This window comes from Schistocerca americana, chromosome 8 (assembly GCF_021461395.2).
Source record: "Schistocerca americana isolate TAMUIC-IGC-003095 chromosome 8, iqSchAmer2.1, whole genome shotgun sequence".
NCBI classification, from domain to species: Eukaryota; Metazoa; Arthropoda; class Insecta; order Orthoptera; family Acrididae; genus Schistocerca; species Schistocerca americana.
The window spans coordinates 311,741,063-311,759,478 of NC_060126.1; the positions used below are offsets into that span (position 1 = coordinate 311,741,063).

Genomic DNA, 18,416 nt, shown 5'->3' on the forward strand with positions numbered 1-18,416 from the left:
TCTCTTTTAAGTCCTTTCTGTTTTCAAAGAATATTACATCTCTACTTGTGACAATCTTTTTAGTCAATAGATCCATTAATCAGTAGCCCTTTGAGTCATCACAATAGCCTACAAAAATATACTTTTTAGCTTTCGGATCCCATTTTCCTCTTAGTTGTTTTGGAATATGTGCCATTGCATCACACCCAAAAACCCTTATATTGCTTAGATCAGGTTTCTTTCCTATCCATATCTCATAAGGGGTTCTATTCTTTAATGCTTTTGTAAGTGATCTTTTGTTCAAATATACTGCTGTTGACACTGTTTCTGCCCAAAAATCTTTGGATAATTCAGTGTCAGTCATCATGCTCCTTGCTTTCTCAACAATGGTCCTATTAGCCCTCTCAGCAACCCCATTTTGAGATGGGCTGTACCTTATGGTAGTTTGATGCCTGATTCCCTTTTCTGCCAGAAGTTTCTTCAATTTATGGTTAATGTATTTTCTCCCATTATCAGACCTGATGATCTTGATCTTCTTTCCCGTCCACCTTTCAACCATATTGCAATATTCCTCAAAGATATCTCTCACTTGGTCTTTAGAACTAAGAAAATAAACATGAATATATCGTGAGTAATCATCAATAAACGTAAGAAAATAATTACTCCCACCTATGGATTCACACTCCATCGGGCCACATACATCTGTGTGGATTAACTGTAAGACTTCTGTGGATTTACTCTTACTAGTCTTGAAGGGTAACCTTGTTGTTTTCCCTTTATAAATGTCTCACAAGGATCCTTGGACACACTAAAATTCTGTATTCCCTTTTACCATATCCTTAATTATAGACATACTCTTTCTCTTTAGGTGTCCAAGCCTCCAGTGCCATAAAAAACCTTCTGCTGAATATACTGAATCACTAACATTTTTATGTTTACTGTCAATGGTATCCAACTTAAAAATACCCCTTTCGTTACTTGCTGTAGCTATAACTTCACCACTTTCACTGATTACTCTTGCACCCTGCATGTCAAAAGTGACTGTATTTCCTTTCTTGACAATTTCCCCTACAGACAGCACGTTAGTTGCCACATTTTTCACATAATGAACATTGTGTGCTGTAACCATATCTGATTCACCATTTACACTTACATGTAGATCTAGTTTCCCAGCCAGGTGACACTGGAGCTTGTTGCCATCAACAGTAGATATTCCCATATGAGTCTTATGTTTGATGTCATAAAGAAGTGATTTATCTTTAACAATATGCACAGATGCACCTGAGTCTAAAATCCATTCCATATCACGATTACTAATTCCACCAAAAGAATAAAAACATGAGAGTGCCTTACCTTTGTTATTGGTCCTTCTCTCTGGGCTATCAGTAACATACCTCTTTTGCTGAGTGTCTGATCTTGGGCTTAGTTTCACTTTGCATTGAGACGCAATATGTCCCATCTTCTGACATTTATAGCACCTCACCGGTTTCTCCTTTTTGTTTTTTGAGTAGAGAGCAGACGCACCTTCCTTCTCCAATGTACAACAGCTTGGAGCACTCTTTACGTCCTGCAGGATTTTCACCTTAACACTGTCGCCTGTGATTGGTATACCCGAGTTTTCAAGTCCCATAATCATAGGTGCATACCTTTTGGGCAGTCCTGCCAACAGCAATGTTCCTATCCATTCGTCAGCGATCTCAAATCTGATGTTTCTCAGTCGGTTCAACGTGGTTGTTATTTTGTTAACGCATTCGTCTACACTATTACATTTATCCAGACGAGTGGTAATTAACTCGCGTAATAATCCTACTTTTCTCATAAGACCACCATCCTCGAATGCACTTCGTAAATTGTTCCAGACAACTTTCGCTGCAGCAGCTTTCTCAACGTGAACATAATTCACCGAATCAATCAGTAATATCAATTTTTGCTTTCCTATCCTTATTTGAATAATTCTGATCTGTGGATTTCATTGTCCCATCTACCACGTCCCATAGGTCCTCTAAACGTAAATACGCTTCTACTGCGAACTTCCAGGTTGCATAGTTTTCGCGACCTACAAGTCTTTCAATCTGTGGAATTTGTGCCGCACTCATTCTTAACGGTAACTTGCTTTTTATTGCCGTAAAGAACACCGAAAAATAATGCGGAAAAAAATTGCGATCGTCTTGTAAGGATAACTCGCACTTCACGTAAATTGGAACTTTTCCAATACTTTCTACCTACTATTTTATTGATATACTTATTCCAAATGCAGCCTGGGCCCATAACCTATTGGAATTTGCGCAGATGAATAAGTATTAAGGAGAAAAAAAGGACATTTTACTAATAACTATATTTGCACATTCAAGAACAAAAAAATTTACAGCGAACACAATAGAATAGTTAGCGCACACAAAGAGTGTTAGACAATGCCAAAGAGGTCTATTTTACACAGTGCACTTTGCGCCGTCACACACGAAATATATTGTTCACACAATTCCAACAGAACTAAATCACACTTAATAGATATCTTCAAAGTACATAAAAGAACTATTCGAATTATAGCACACAATTCTCCAAGAACTCAAGTAAGTCCCTCTTCAGACAATTACAAATACAATAGCATCACTGTATATGTTTAAAAGCAGTCTGAACAATTTACATGCCAATGAAGACTACCACAATTATAATATTCTCAAATGTAAAAATTTACATGTAGAAAGAGTGAGGATAACACAAACCCTAAAGCATGTAAGTTATTTTGGAATGAAGCTTTACAATGTTCTGCCAGTGTACATGAAGAAAATAAAAGGTGAAGTAAAATTTAAGACTGAGCTTAAAAATTACCTTTTAAGCAAAAATTTCTATGACATAGGTGAGTACTTTGAATGTGTGTAAAGTTATTGTCTTGACATTTATGTACATTCTATTGACAAAGTTGTACTCTCAAAAATGCATTGAAAATAACTATATAAGTGATATTCTGTTATTATGTTCGTATTACATGTACTTCGCATGTTAATTATATTTGTGACAATTCCTATATCATGTAAATGATATACAGGAAGATAATAAAATGAAATGGAAACAAGGTTTCCTTTAATTTGAACCGACGTTGCCACAGATAACTTTTTTCGTGTTTCGAAATATGTTGCAAACATCGATTGATCAGCGGTAGTTTGCACTTCCCAGAAACGATGGAGACATGGCTTAAAACATGTTGTAAACTTCTCTAACTCGGTTTGCATTCGACACATCTCCCGGAAGATCAAAACCGAATTTCGGAAATCGTTAATCGCTGTCGTAAAGCTACAAAGTGAACAGTTGTATCTGAGGAAACGGATGCGTCGTTAAATTTGAGGGAAGAGTGAAGTAAGAAAGGGGTGGCAGCAGGCCTGCAGTTGGTGGCAGCAGGCCTGCGGTTGCCGGTTGACATTGGAGTGTGGACATTTCTTCTTGTCAAAAGCTAAAGTCGATTGAACAGAGTTATCGAAAAGCAAGTCCTATCGATATGTTGACATTCATCATTCAGCCCTGTTAATATGACGGAAAGTGTTGTAGCAGACGTGTTGACTATGGAAAATTTAAGAGAAGTGTGCAATGAATGTATAATGAGCGCAATCGACGTATAAGAAATTCTGTAATGTTAAGTGAGCAGGTGTAATTTTAATCTGAGTTTCCATTGACATTACTGTAATCACAATGCCTGCAGTTGTGGTGGGTCGTCCGAAAAAGGAAAAGGAAGATATGTGGGAAGCGCTTAAGGCGCATATAATTCGAGAGAGGCAGAGAAAGAAACAAGGTATTTTTTCGTTACGTTTGCTGAGCACGTTCAATAGACGCCACACCCTGTCCCCACTACTTCGTTAAGTTACGTCTGTGCATTTAACCCCTCACAGTAAGTCGTGTATTCCTAACGCAAACAGCTGCTTGGAAGCCAGTTAGTTTTACGATGATAAACACACCTGACAGAATTTATTGAGTTATTGTTACCACACGTGTACTGTGAAGGATTACCGTACTGAAATATTCCAAATTTGCATGAAATGCTTTGGGAAGAATTTTTTTTATGTAAATGGAAGAGTTGGTACATTCGTAGGCCTATTAAACAAGAGGTAACTTCTTGATGATAGAGTTAACACAGTTTTAATGAAACAACAGCAAACAAAGTAGAATGCTCTTCGGAATATGACTTCAAATAACTCAGTACCTGCTGAAGGCGTAGATTTATGTAGAGCCTTGTTAACCTGTGGAGCAGTCTTGTAATAGTAGATACCTTATTTTTGTAAAGATATCACTTGTTTATTATCTGTAGAAATATTACTATCCGGTCATGCTCATGTATACTGCTAACTGTCTGATGGCTCTAATGCTATGTATTGCCCAAGCCACAGAAATGTTAAACTCTGGGATACAGTAATTCCGTTCAATAAAAAATTACAAAGGCTGCTGCTGCCTCCAGTCAGAAGTGTGCAAACCTATTTATATTTGCATAGTTACAACTGCTTTTACCTACAACACTTACTTTCATTACCAAACTGAAAATTCCTTTATGGTGAGTTTCTTTTTGTCAAGCTATGCTACAAATTACTTTTTTCCCAAATTCAGTTCTTTACCTCATTAATGATTTGATCTATTCATCAAATCTGCAGCTTTCTTCTATAGTACTACATTTCAAAAGCTCCAATCCCTTCTTATCTGCACTGGTTACCATCCACATTTCACTTCTTTACAAAACAATAATCCATACACAAGCACTCAGAAAACAATTCCTAACATTTAAATTTTTAGTAAAAGTTACATAGTGCTTTTTCGCCTCCACATTTTTGTTGTTGTTTATGCACAATAAATGTACATAAGATACCTTAAAATCCTCACCAGAGACTTGTACATTAACCAATACATGTTTTCTGAATTTACCTTATAGTTTTAGTTTTTATGATGGAAAGTGCATTAAAATGGCGAAGTGTATTTAATTATGGGGTGAATATAAACACTAAGTCACACTACAGGTCAATGTGTTACCACAAAATTTATTTGGTACTCATATTCAGTGGATTTGTGAACACTCAACTGAATTATGACATTTCAGCCTGCCTAGATCTCAGGCTATGCTACAGATTAGTCTTATTACCACAGCTAAGACTTCTGGGAGAGGGGGGGAGGGATGGCTGTGAAGCATTTTGAGGACAAGTTTGGGGAGGAGGAGGACTTGTCCAAAATGTGCTCTGGGTCAGTTTTGATAAAAACAGCATCCTCTGCTCAGTCACAGGCATTACTCACTTGTGACAAGTTGGGGGATGTTTCTGTTACCATCACGCCCCATAAGAGCTTAAATATGGTCCAGGGTATTATATTTCACAGGGACCTTCTTTTGCAGTCTGACGATGAGCTGCTTGCCAATTTAGAGCGGCGAGGTGCTCGAATTGTCCGGTGCGTCCATCGGGGTCCAAGGGATAATCAGGTTGCCACCAGTGCTTTTATCTTGGCTTTCGAGGGTGTCACATTACCGGAGAAGGTCAAGGTGAGGCCTACCGCTGTGATGTCAAGCCATATACCCCTCTCCCGATGTGGTGCTTTAAGTGTGGGAAGTTCAGCCATATGTCTTCCCGCTGTACTTCCAGCATCACATGTCGAGATTGTGGATGTCCATCACATCCCAGTACTCCATATGCCCCGGCTCCCATCTGTGTCAACTGTGGAGAGCATCATTCACCATGCTCGCCAGACTGCAGGGTTTTACAGAAAGAGAGGAAAATCATGGAATATAAGATCCTGGACTGACTGGCCCACACTGAGGCTAAAAGGAAATTTGAGCACGTACATCCTGTGGCTATGACCACCTCTTAAGCCGCTGCTACGAGAACATTTGTTGCCCCCATCAGTTCCTCGCATATCTGTCGCTTTCAGAACCAGAAGACTACCCCTCCCCCCTTCATGGTGGTGGGCACTTCCCTCCCTGTTGCTCCCGCACCACCTAGTTTAGGAGCAACCCCCCCCCCCCCCCCCCCCCCCCACCCAACCATCGGGGATATCAGTTCTCACTTCTGAGCTGGAGAAGCATAAGTCTTCTTCGGCTCCTCTTACTAGGAAGGGGTCTTTTGGGTCACTACATTCCCAGGTTTCTGCTAGTGGGAAAGATGACACCTGCCAGTGGCTGAAGAGCCCAAAAGCAGCTGCTCCTAGGGCTTCACACTCATCCTCAGTCGCAGAGACTGAATCAGTGAAGTCCTCTCATCCAGGGTAACTCTAGGAGCAGTGAGAGAAATCCAAAAAGAAGGTCCCCAAGACCAAGCGAATTGCAGTAGCACCCACACAACCACTACCTACAAGCTCTGCAGGGATATATACTGCTCATGCAATAAGTCGGTGGCTTGAATGTTCCATGCCTTCCCAGTCTCACGATGTTGTCATCCTCCAGTGGAGTTGCGGCGGTTTTTTCCACCGCCTGGCTGAGCTATGGCAACTGTTAAGCTTTACACCTGCTTTCTGCATTGCCCTCCAGGAAACCTGGTTCCCGGAAATGCAAACCCCTTACCTCAGCTGCTATAAGGGATACTATGGGAACCGTAGCAACTATAATAGAGTGTCAGGTGGAGCTTGTGTTTATGTCCTAAACTTGGTCTGTAGTGAACCTGTGCCCCTTCAAATCCCTCTTGAAGCTGTGGCTGTCAGAATAAGGACGACACAGGAAATAATTGTCTGCAATGTATATCTTCCTGCAGATGGTGCAGTACTCTTGAATGTATTAACTGCACTGATTGATCAACTCCCTAAACCTTTATTACTTTCGGGAGATTTTAACGTCCATAACACCTTGTGGGGTGAAACCATGCTTATTGGCCGAGGCAGAGATGTTGAAACTTTACTGTCTCAGTTTGATCTTTGCCTCTTAAATGCTGGGGCTACCACACATTTCAGTGTGGCTCATGGTAGTTACTTGGCCATTGATTTATCAGTTTGCAGCCCAGGACTTCTCTCATCTACCCACTGGAGAGCACATGATGACCTGTGTGTTAGTGATCACTTCCCAATCTTCCTGTCACTGCCCTGGCGTCAGGCCCACGGACACTGCTCCAGGTGAGCCTTAAACAAGGCGGACTGGGAAACTTTCACCTCTGCTGTCACCGTTGAATCTCCCCCACATGGTAACATCGATGTGATGGTTGAGCAAGTGACTACAACAATCATTTCTGTGGCAGAAAACATGATCCCTCACTCTTTAGACTGGCCCTGGCAAAGGCAGTCCCTTGGTGGTTGCTGGAAGTCGCTGAAGCGATTAAGGAGTGTCAGTGAGCCCACAGCGGCATAAGCGGTGCCCTTCCCTGGAGCACCTCGTAGCCTTTAAACGGCTGCGCGCCCACGTTTGCCAACGTATCAGACGATGTAAGCAGGAGTGTTGGGAGAGAGATGCCTTGACCATTGGGTGCCATACGTCACCTTCGCAAGTCTGGACAAAGATCAAAGTGTTTTCCGGTACCAGACCCCAACAGGTGTTCCCAGTGTTAACATAAATGGCACATTATCTACCGACACAAACACGATTGCCGAGCATTATGCTCCAGCCTCTGCATCAGAGGATTACCCCCCAGCCTTTTGCATTATTAAGACGGCGACTGGAAGGGAAAGTTCTTTCATTCACTGCACGCCTCAGTGAATCCTATAATGCCCCATTTACAGAGTTTGAGCTCCTCGGTGCCCTTGCACATCGCCGCGACACAGTTCCTGGGCCACACCGGATCCACAGTCAGATGATTAAACATCTCTCATTTGACTGCAAGCAGCATCTCCTCATCATCTTCAACTGGATCTGGTGTGATGGCGTCTTTCCATCGCAATGGCAGGAGAGTACCATCATTCCGATGCTCAAACCTGATACAAACCCACTTGATGTGGATAGCTGTTGGCCCCATGAGCCTCACCAACATTGTTTGTAAGCAGCTGGAACGTATGGTGTGTTGTCGGCGGTTGGGTTAGGTTCTGGAGTCACATGGCCTACTGGCTCCATGTCAGGGCAGCTTCCGCCAGGGTCGCTGTACCACTGATGATCTTGTGTCCCTCGAGTCTGCCATCCAAACTGCCTTTTCCAGATGCCAACTCTTGGTTGCCGTCTTTTTTTTATTTACAGAAAGTGTATGACATGACCTGGTGACACCATATCCTTACCACATTATACAAGTGGGGTCTCCGAGACCCACTCCCGATTGTTATCCAAAATTTCCTATCGCTTTGTACTTTCCGTGTCCAAGTTGGTGCCTCCCATAGTTCCCCCCATATCCAGGAGAATGGGGTCGCGCAGGGTTTTGTATTGAGTGACACTCTATTTTTAGTGGGCATTAATGATCCAGCAGCAATAGGACCGTCCGTCTCACCTTCTCTGTATGCAGACGACTTCTGCATTTCGTACTGCTTCATCAGTATTGGCATTGCTGAGCGGCACCTACAGGGAGCCATCCACAAGGTGCAGTCATGGGCTCTAGCCCACGGTTTCCAGTTTTCGGCCGCAAAGTCGTGTGTTATGCACTTCTGTTGGCATCGTACCGTTCATCGAGATCCCGAACTTTACCTTAATGGCAATCCTCTCACTATGGTGGAAACATATCGATTCTTAAGACTGGCTTCCTCACCTTCGTCAGCTTAAGCAGAAGTGCAGGCAGCACCTCAATGCCCTCCGCTGCCTGAGCAACACCAATTGGGGTGCAGATTGCTCTACGCTGCTGCAGCTCTACAGAGCACTTGTTCAATCCCGCCTTGACTATGGGAGTCTGGTTTAAGGTTTGGTGGCACCCTCAACGTTGTGTTTATGTGACCCAGTGCACCACTGTGGCGTTCGCCTAGCGACAGGAGCTTTTAGGACGAGTCCGGTGACCAGCGTCCTTGTGGAGGCCGGAGTCCCTCCATTGCAGGTTAGGTGTGCACAACGGCTGGGCATTTACATTGCACACATTCGTAGTTCTGCACATCCTGATCACTGTCTCCTTCTCCCACCCACGGCGGTTCATCTCCCGCATCGACGGCGCAGGTCAGGGCTTCCAATTGCAGTTTGTGTCCGATCCCTTCGTTCTGAACTGGCGTCCTTGCCTTTACCACCTTTACCTCAGGTCCATTCACGTATATCTCCATGGTGTGCACCTAGGTTGTGGTTTCGGCTGGACCTTTCACGTGACCCTAAGGACTCAGTTAACCCCGCGGCTCTCCGCTGCCATTTCCTCTTGATTCTTGACTTGTTCTGAGGCCACAAAGTGGTTTACACTGACGGCTCGATGGCTGATGGTCACGTTGGCTTCGTGTGTGTCCATGGAGGACATATTGAACGGCATTTCTTGCCCGATGGCTGCAGTGTTTTCACTGCTGAGCTGGTGGCTATATCTCATACTCTTGATCAAATACGTTCATGCCTTGGGGAGTCATTTCTTCTGTGTACTGACTCCTTGAGCAGCCTACAAGCTATCGACCAGTGCTACCCTCATCATCCTTTGGTAGCGACCATCCAGGAGTCCATCTATGCCTTGGAATGGTCCAGTCGTTCAGTGGTGTTCGTCTGGACCCCAGGTCACGTTGGAATCCCAGGCAATGAACTTGCCGACAGGCTGGCCAACCAGGCTACATGGTAACAGCTTATGGAGATCGGCTTCTCTGCAACTGACCTGCGTTCAGTACTATGCCACAAGGTGTTGCGGATTTTGGAGATGAAATGGCATAACTATAGCGTGCACAATGAAGTGTGTCATTAAGGAGACTTTGTATGTGTGGCAGTCATCCATGTGGGCCTCTTGCAGGGACTCTGTGGTATACTAATGGCTCTGCATTGACCATGCTTGGGTGATACGTGGCCACCTCCTGTGCTGTGATGACCCACCTCAGTGTCGGTGCGGCGCCCGGCTGACAGTGGCCAATATCTTGGCAAGCTGTCCTTCTTTGGCTGCCCTGCAATGGACTCTTCAGTTACCGGACTCGTTGCCATTAATTTTAGCTGACAAGGCCTCATCGGCTAATTTAGTTTTACATTTTATACGTGACAGGTTTTATCATTCTATATAAGTTTTAGCGTATGTCCTTTGTCCCTTTGTGGTCTCCACTCTAATGCTTTTAGGGTGGATGTTTTAATGGGTTGCAGAGTGGCTGGCTTTTCCTTTTTATTCTCATGGTATGTGTGTGTGTTCACTTTAATCATTCTCATCATATTTTTAATTTACCTGAATTGCGTATGTGGAACACCACTCTCCCTTTTAAAGACTGTTTCATTGGGCCTCATTTTTTACTCCAAAATTTCTTGGTGACTACACCTGAATGCTCTGAAGGCAAGATCCCAGAAGGAGTGAACATTTAATTTTTACTCCAAAATTTCATGGTTACTTCACCTGAAGGCTCTGAACATTTTGAAGTGTCTTAGGCACAGGTCCTCGGGAGTGGAGAGGCCATTCTGCTCCAGTTTTATGAGGCTTTCATGTAATCGTGGCTTGACACTGTACACCATGAGGAAATCAGGCTGGCCACAGGAACTTACAGGATCAGCCCCATGCGCAGTCTGTGTGCTGAAGCTGGCGAAGTGCCACTTATCTCCTGGCAGCAGCCTCTCATGGTGCATCAGGCGTTTCAGTTTTTCGCTCTCCCACTTCCCCGTTATACCATACTGTTGCCCATCTGGCCATGGAATGCATCTTTACCAGTCATCCTTGGGCAACGAGACCATTTGGGATCCATATGAAGTATGTGCTGAAGTTCCTTGCTGTGGGGCACATACATGCTCAAATCTGGGGTTTTAACCAACTACCACCCTGGTTACACAGAGGCCAGAGTAATTTTAGATTTAATGCAGTATGGGAGTGACTGCACTCTGGCGTATGTTTGTAATACATTATTATCTGTCTTCTTAAATAAGCACCACAACTCGTAAGCTGTATTTATTGATAGGTATAAGCAGGGGGGCTCTGTTGGTTGCTCTGTTGTTTTCTCTGATCATATGCTCAGGAGTCAACTGCCTCAAGGCTTTACTGTGTACAGCGTTGGATTAGATGAGGTATCTGAGGCGCTGAAGCAGATGAGACATGTTTCGAGTGCCAAATTCCTTGTCTGTTCAGATTCTCTGAGTGCTTATCTCTCTTGCCAAGACTTGTACCCAGAAGATGAAGTTATTCAGAATATTCAGGACGTCCTCCTGCATCTACAAAGGTTGAGGAAGGAGGAGTCTCTCTGCTCAGTGCCAGAGCACATAAGTATTGTGGGGAATGAAAGGGCGGATGTGGCAGCCAAGGAGATGGGTCATGATCCTCAGTTAGTTCGGTGTGCCATACCCGTGCATGCTATCTGTTGCCTCACTGTAGAGATACGTGGTCATGCATCGATGGGAGGATGAATAACTGAAAGTGACAGACAATAAGCTCCGTGTAGTAAAGCACACAAATGCATCTGTGCTGTATTTCCTTCCAGCCACATAGATGGGAGGAGAGCCTCCATACTCATCTTAGTATAGGCCACAGTCCTGTGGCACACAGCTTCTTGCTCCAGTGAGAGGGCCCCGCCAATATGTGGTGCTTGTGGCTTACAGATCACTGTGTGCTGCATTTTATTAGATTGTGTTTTATTTCTGGACCAGATGGCAGTAGTTGATCTATGGACAACTGTGTCCTGTATTTTAATTGATTTTGAAATGGATATGGTCAAAGTTTTAAAGTTCTGTGAATTGTCCAGTATATGTCCTAAGATTTTAGAGAGATACTCTTAATGTGTTAACAGGGTGACTGGCTCCCCCATATTTTTTGGTAAGTGGTCAGCTGCTCACATTTCCCTGTGCCATTGTTTTAGATCCTCTGTCACTTTATATATGTTTTAATCCCTGGTATAGTACCGTTCACCCTACCTCCATTGTCTTAAGGCATGTGAGATGGAGTGATTGTATGGATCGCCACAAGTGAGGTGGGAGTGAGTGCAAGTGTGTCGTTTTGCAGGCAACAATTTTAGAAATTTTATCCACATTTGTTTCTTCTAATTAGTGCAAGGGTGCTGGTAACATCACTGTTGAGCATCCATATACTCAAACCACATACACTGTATGCACTGTGTATCAGAATTAGGCCTACTTGCAAAAACTGGCATGGGTCAAAATGGGCAAGGGGGAAGGGGAGAGGGAGGGTGCCAAATGATAAGTCACTTGCTTGGAAAAATGTTCGTGTACTGACCCTAGTTCCAACTCTATGCAATGTGTCAGCTTCTGAATAATGTTAATTATTTATTTAATTATGTTAACAGTACCTAATGGAAACAGATATTCCATTCCTTCTTTGTCTTTAAATGTCTATTAGATACCTAATAGTACCATTAAAAGACTAATGTAAATGACTCATATCCCCCAGAACTTTACCCCATTGCATTTAGAGTAGGGCATTAAATTGTTATACAATTCAGTGTACCAATCTATTCAGTATAATGTAATTGGCATCACTGGTCTGGGAGGCTGTGGTGAAGGCCGTGGGATGTAAAAGAGGTTGGCCGAGCTTGGTTTGTAGGTGAGCAGTGGTGGTTAATGGTGTGGCACAATTGCAGAGGGACAGGAAGGGAAACACCATGGATGAGGTAGTTTATGAGAAGGTGAGAAAGCTTTTTGAAGTGAAGTCTGGCTTTTATTAGTTTGGAAGACAATGTCAAAACTGTCAAGAATTAATTATTTTCATTTGTCTGTCCAATATGGTAGTTGTGCTATGACCAGAACTGCTGCAGTAATGAATTAGATGTGACAATATTTTAGCTTTATTGAAGCAAGCTCTGTATGGCTGTGGTGGATGTTCACATCTGTAGCTTCTTGTGGCATTAAAATGTAACTAATTGCAGATAACACTAGGGAAAAATTTGTAACATAATTTATGTTGAGTTTGGTTTTTGGAGTTAAGTAGTCGTGCTGATTTCAAAACTAGTTAGTTTTCTTCTACCAGGTAAAGTTTTTTTCCCATGCACCTTATGTAAATATGAATACTCTGTGCTGGATTAAGTGTGGAGCACAGTCAGCAGTTTTGCTTTCCTATTGGCTGCCATAAACCTCTGACTGGTGATGGGAGGGGTGAATGAGGCCATAATTGACTAGTGAGAGGTTCATATTCTCTAGACCAGTTCACTTATGCTTGTGACACTGTAGTGAGATGATTTGTTTCACTCTGATAGTGCATTCCAACATAGAGACCAAATTCTTGTTTGATACAAGGTTAGCAGTGTTCAGTTTTTATTATATATGGACAGAAACCTTTCCTTAAGTCTTCCTCAGGGAGCTTATGTCATAAGTACTTAAATGGCCCCAATTCATTCCGTTATATATGTGGCAGTTTTATGATTCTCAGTAAAAAAAAAAAAAAAAAAAAAAACACCCAGTACATTTGTCTGGCAACCTTATTTTGCCTACTTGAAAGTGAAAATTGGCGATCAAGATAAACCATAGACCCCTCACAAAGTGTGCAGTCAGTGTGTTGAGAGTTTACGGATGTTGATGAAGGGAACACGTGACCGTCAGGTACATGCCCAGTGCCTCATTCAGCTGAAATCCCAGTGCTAGTTTTCAAAGGATTGTCCTCTTTGGAAATACAGGAATATCAGTTGGGAGAAGATCAGAGTGACCCCAGTGACAGTGATTCTGTTTGTAGGGAATTAGAGCAGCATGAGTTTATTGGTTTGGCATGAAATACAGGACTATTCAAAAAACCTTCAGTACTGTTAGCATCACTACTGCTTGAGGAAAGCTTTTTTGAAAAAGGAGCTGAGGTGCAATACTTTCAAAGCAGTGGTTGCCATAACATTCATGGTTTAATGGAACAGTTGGGAAATTTCAGCCCATAGCACAATTGAATGCTGAGTGTTCATTGATAGCTCAGAACGGAGCTTAAAGTGTGTCATACTCCATAATGGAAATTTATTTGCTGTCCCTAAAGGCCATCCAGTTTGTTTATGTGAAGAATATGAGAATTATCAACAATTTGTTGCAATATCGATTGCACCACTGGATCAGCTACGTTGACGTTAAAATGGTTTGCTTCCTTCTTGGCCAGCAACATAATTACACGATGTATCTCTGTTATTTGTGTATGTGGGACAGCAGAGTTTGTGAAAAGCATTGGTTGCAGTCAAATTGACCACCAAGAACTGACCTGAAACCTGGTGATCCAAACATTCTACATCAGCCACTTGTTGAGAACAACAACATTGTATTTCCACCTCTGCATATAAAACTGGGTTTCATGAAATGTTTTTTAAAGCTTTATCAATTGAAAGAGATTGTTTCAAGTATCTCATTTTGGCTTTTCTTAGCCTGTCATGGAAAGATAAAGGCCATTGTGTTTGATGGCCCACAGTTTCAGCAGCTCGTTAAAAATGAACATTTCATCAGAACAATGACAGAATTTGAAAAGAATATTTGGTTGGTATTCAGAAACATTGTCAAAGATTATTTTGATAATAACCTGAGCACAGAATTATACCAAAACTGTTCAGCAACTCTTGGAGAGCATCAGAATGCTTGGTTCCAAAATGAACATCAAATTGCGTTTTTTACTACTTTTTAACGTTGAAGAGTTTTTCAGATAGCAAAAATGAAAGGTGAGCCAGTTGAGATAAATTTCTCTTTATTTAGTTAATTAAGGTCACAAATAAATTGTCATAAAACTAGCAGTTTCGGTCCACAATGACTATCTTCGTATCTGTCAGAAAACATTATAAAATAATGAAAAGTTAATAATTTCATGTATGTATCAAAAGATGAGCATAAAAAGTGATAAATCATACCAAACAGAAGAAACCTTACATTATCCTAATACAATTAAGCCAAAGTGGAATCATCAAAAGGTATAAACAAGACTAGCTTGGCATCATCTAACACGTGTAATAATATACTCTAAACCAGGCCGCAATGCCGGAAAAATCATAATGTGAATGGCGTTTTTGCTCACAGTAAACTAGGCTACAGTTGTGAAAGAAAAAACATTTTTGTGACGCAAACTCATCAGATGTTGCTACTGTGTGCATATTTGACAGATATAAACACTGATCAGCCAGAAAATTATGACCACCTACCCAATAGCCAGTATGGCCACCTTTGGCACGGATAGCAGCAGCGATGTGTCGTGGCATGGAAGCAATGAGACCTTGTTAGGATGCTGGAGGGAGGTGGCACCACATCTGCACACACAAGTCACGTAATTCCCATTAATTCCGGAGAGGGTGAGTGATGATCTGTGACACCATTTTCAATCACATCCCAGATGTGTTCAGTTGGGTTCAAATCTGGAAAGTTGGGGGGGGGGGGGGGGGCAGTACATCAATTGGAACTCATCACTGTGTTCCTTGAACCATTCCATCACCTTGTGACATGGTGCATTATCTTGCTGAAAAACACCACTGCCGTTAGGAAATGTGATCACTATGGGGGTGTATGGACTTGGAAGATGACGGATTTGCACCTTTCCATTGGCCTGATGAATAAGGTGTCAGGATTGATCAGACCATGCAATTCTTTGCCACGGCACCAATATCCAGTGTCAGTAGGCATGTGCCCATTTCAGTTGTAGTTGCCAATGTCATGGTGTTGACATTGGCAATGTATGGGTTATTGGCTGTAGAGGCCCAGCGTTAGGAGTATTCAGTGAACTGTGTGTTCAGACACACTTGTAATCTGCCTAGCATTAGTCTGATGTTAGTTCCGTCCCAGTTTGGCATTGTTTTACCAGCCTGCCCAACCTGTGATGTTGAACATCTGTAATGAGGGCTGCCCGCCCAACGATATGTGGATTTGATTTGACCATGTGTTGAAGACACTCACCACAGCACTCATCGAAAAATCGACAAGTCATGCAGTTTTTGAAATGCTGTTGACAAGCCTCTGGACCATCACAATCTGCCCTCAGTCAAACTCATATAGATCATGTCCCTTCCTCATTCTACACACAGACAGCACAATCACTGATACTACATGCACCATTGTGTTTATCTGACTAGCAGTCATTCCTTGACATGTGATGCTGCTATCACCTGAATGGCTTTATACCCATAGTGGGTCAGTGGTCATAATGTTCTGGCTGATCAGTGTATATACAGTAAAAAAAAGTGATAAAATAAATAATAATACGAAGCCAAACAAATAAAACATAAGCCTGGAGTAAGTAATCCGTGGTCTCTGTTGTCATAGCTGTCGGAATGCTGCCTAGAAGTACCGACCAGGGGAACGTAACTGCCACAGGAACTGTCAAATCTTGTGACACATTGTGGCGAGAGAAAGACCACAAGCCATTGTGCCAGTCAATTAATATAATGGTGTAGGCAATTAAATACATTATATAACAAAGAAGAGAGAATTAAAAAGGAGGGTGACACAAGCAGTGTAACAAAATGAAGCATATACCTAATGCACCTAAGGGAAGTAATAACCAAGGAAGGAGTACATGTTAGAGAAATTAAATGATTAATGTAGAAAATTGTCATACAAAGGAAAGTATGCACTGATTGCAAAATGGCTCTGTCAACTGAGCACCCAACCAGGCTGTGCCCCCCCTCCCCCAGGCTCACCTTTTTTTGGTGACCATAGGGCCCCAGCCTTTGCGGCACTACTTCCTCTTTCTGTCTGCAAACCTACGCTTCGACTGTCTCATACCTCTGCTGATTTTCTGATGGATGATCCTTTTGGTGCAGGCCCTGCCTGGACTTGGTTCATGATTTTGGTCTTGATTTCCAGTTTCACTCCTGGTGCTATCTTCACTTTCCATAAACGATTATATGGTCCCTGTTATTAGATTCAACCTGTCACATTTTCCAAATTTTACATGTTGTGCAGGGAAGTTCGCCCACTGTAGTGAATGCTCCACCTGTGTGCTCTTCCACCCAGGCACCCTTCCTTCCTGTTGTCGTAGTATACCCAAAATATAGCATGGTAGCCATCCCATTGTGTGTGTGTGTGTGTGTGTGTGTGTGTGTGTGTGTGTGTGTGTGTGTGTGTGTGTGAGGGGGGGGGGGGGATGGGATCAACATGTACTTACACAGTGGTAGCCCCCTGACCATGCAGGGGTCGCACTGTTGGTGCCTGCACTGCACACTCCTCATGTATGCCATGGAGTATGTGCCTATCATGACTGGGGCAAGGGGACTCCCAGTAGCAGATTACTGGCCAGGTAGCCATTTCTGTGGCTGGGTGGTGCCCATGGGAAGAGACCCAGTTCAGAGTGGATGGTGTTGTGGCAGGTAGTTTGCACATGAAGTGACTTAAACTTTCTCCCGCTGGTGGCCACATGGCCCCAGCAGTCTCTTTGGATGGAAAAGCGTCTTATGATGCAACAAAGTACAATCCCAATGAGTTCCCTCCCCTGGCCATGCCATGGAAGAAATAAAGGACTAGATGACAAGGAGCAAAATCCCCCCTACCAATACCTGGTCTGTACCAGGACCAACGGGGACACCTTTTTGGCCACAAAGCCTTTACTTTTTGTCACCACATTGAAGACAAATATGAGGAAGCTACAGCCACCTCTAAAATGAAGAGCGGTTCTCTCCTCACCCCCTTCTGGAGGTGTCTCATCCTCCTCCAGTTTTTCTAGCTAGGAAGAGATCTCTCAAGACTCTTCCTTCCATGGTTCCTGCTGATCCACAGCGAGGCACTAGCCTGTGCCTGAAGGCACCACAGGCTGCTGGCTGTTGGAATTATCATTCTATCCCTGTCACAGAATCCAATTCAAGGAAACCTTCCCAGTTGTCCTCCTTATAAGGAGGTCAAAAAAATCCTCTAAGGTACCAACAGACTCTGCATTTAATCCTTCTGTGTCCAAGGTGGAGATCCCAGTGGTCCCTGAGACACCAGGTCTCCCCAGGCAATTGCCGCAGAACCTATGTCATTTATCTCCTGACATCTTAAGCGGTGGCAACACATTACCCTGGTGACAACCTGCCTGCCCCTCGTCACTTCATGCCCCCACATTATTCAGAAAGTCTGAACCTCCAGTGGAATTTTTATGGATTTTTCCACCATCTGGCTGAGCTATGGCAGCTTTTAAGCACTTACCTTGCATTCTGTATTGCCATCCAGGAAACATAGTTTCCGGCAACTCGAACCCCTGCTCTTCATGGCTACTGAGGTTATTTTAAGAATCAAACAAACTGTAAGAGGGTATTGGGTGGAGTTTGTATGTGTGCCGTGTATGTATGTGTGGAGTTTGTAGGTATGTGCTTCAGGTAGGTAAGGGCACATCAGGATTTTACCATCTGTAATGTTATCTCCCTCCTGATGTTCTGTCTGCATTACTCTCTCAGCTCCCCCCACCTTTCCTAGTTTTGGGTGACTTCAATGTCCACAATCCTTTGTGGCGTGGTACAGTGATCACTGCCAGAGGTAAAGAAATTAAAACTTTATTGGCAGGGCTCGATCTTTGTCTTCTGAACGATGATGCCGCCACACACATTATTGTGGCTTAAGGAACTTATTCAGCCATTGACTT

At 43.1% G+C, this 18,416-nt stretch overlaps 1 protein-coding gene across 1 annotated transcript in view; it reads left to right on the forward strand.

The window, feature by feature from the left end:
- Positions 1-3,455: 3,455 nt before the first annotated feature.
- The window catches only part of LOC124545132 (G protein pathway suppressor 2), a 109,290-nt gene continuing 94,329 nt past the window's right edge, over positions 3,456-18,416 (forward strand). Inside the window, exon 1 of the mRNA XM_047123958.1 lies at positions 3,456-3,763. Coding sequence (XP_046979914.1) covers positions 3,664-3,763 — 100 coding nt within the window. The 5' untranslated portion in view covers positions 3,456-3,663. The remainder of the gene's footprint in view (positions 3,764-18,416) is intronic.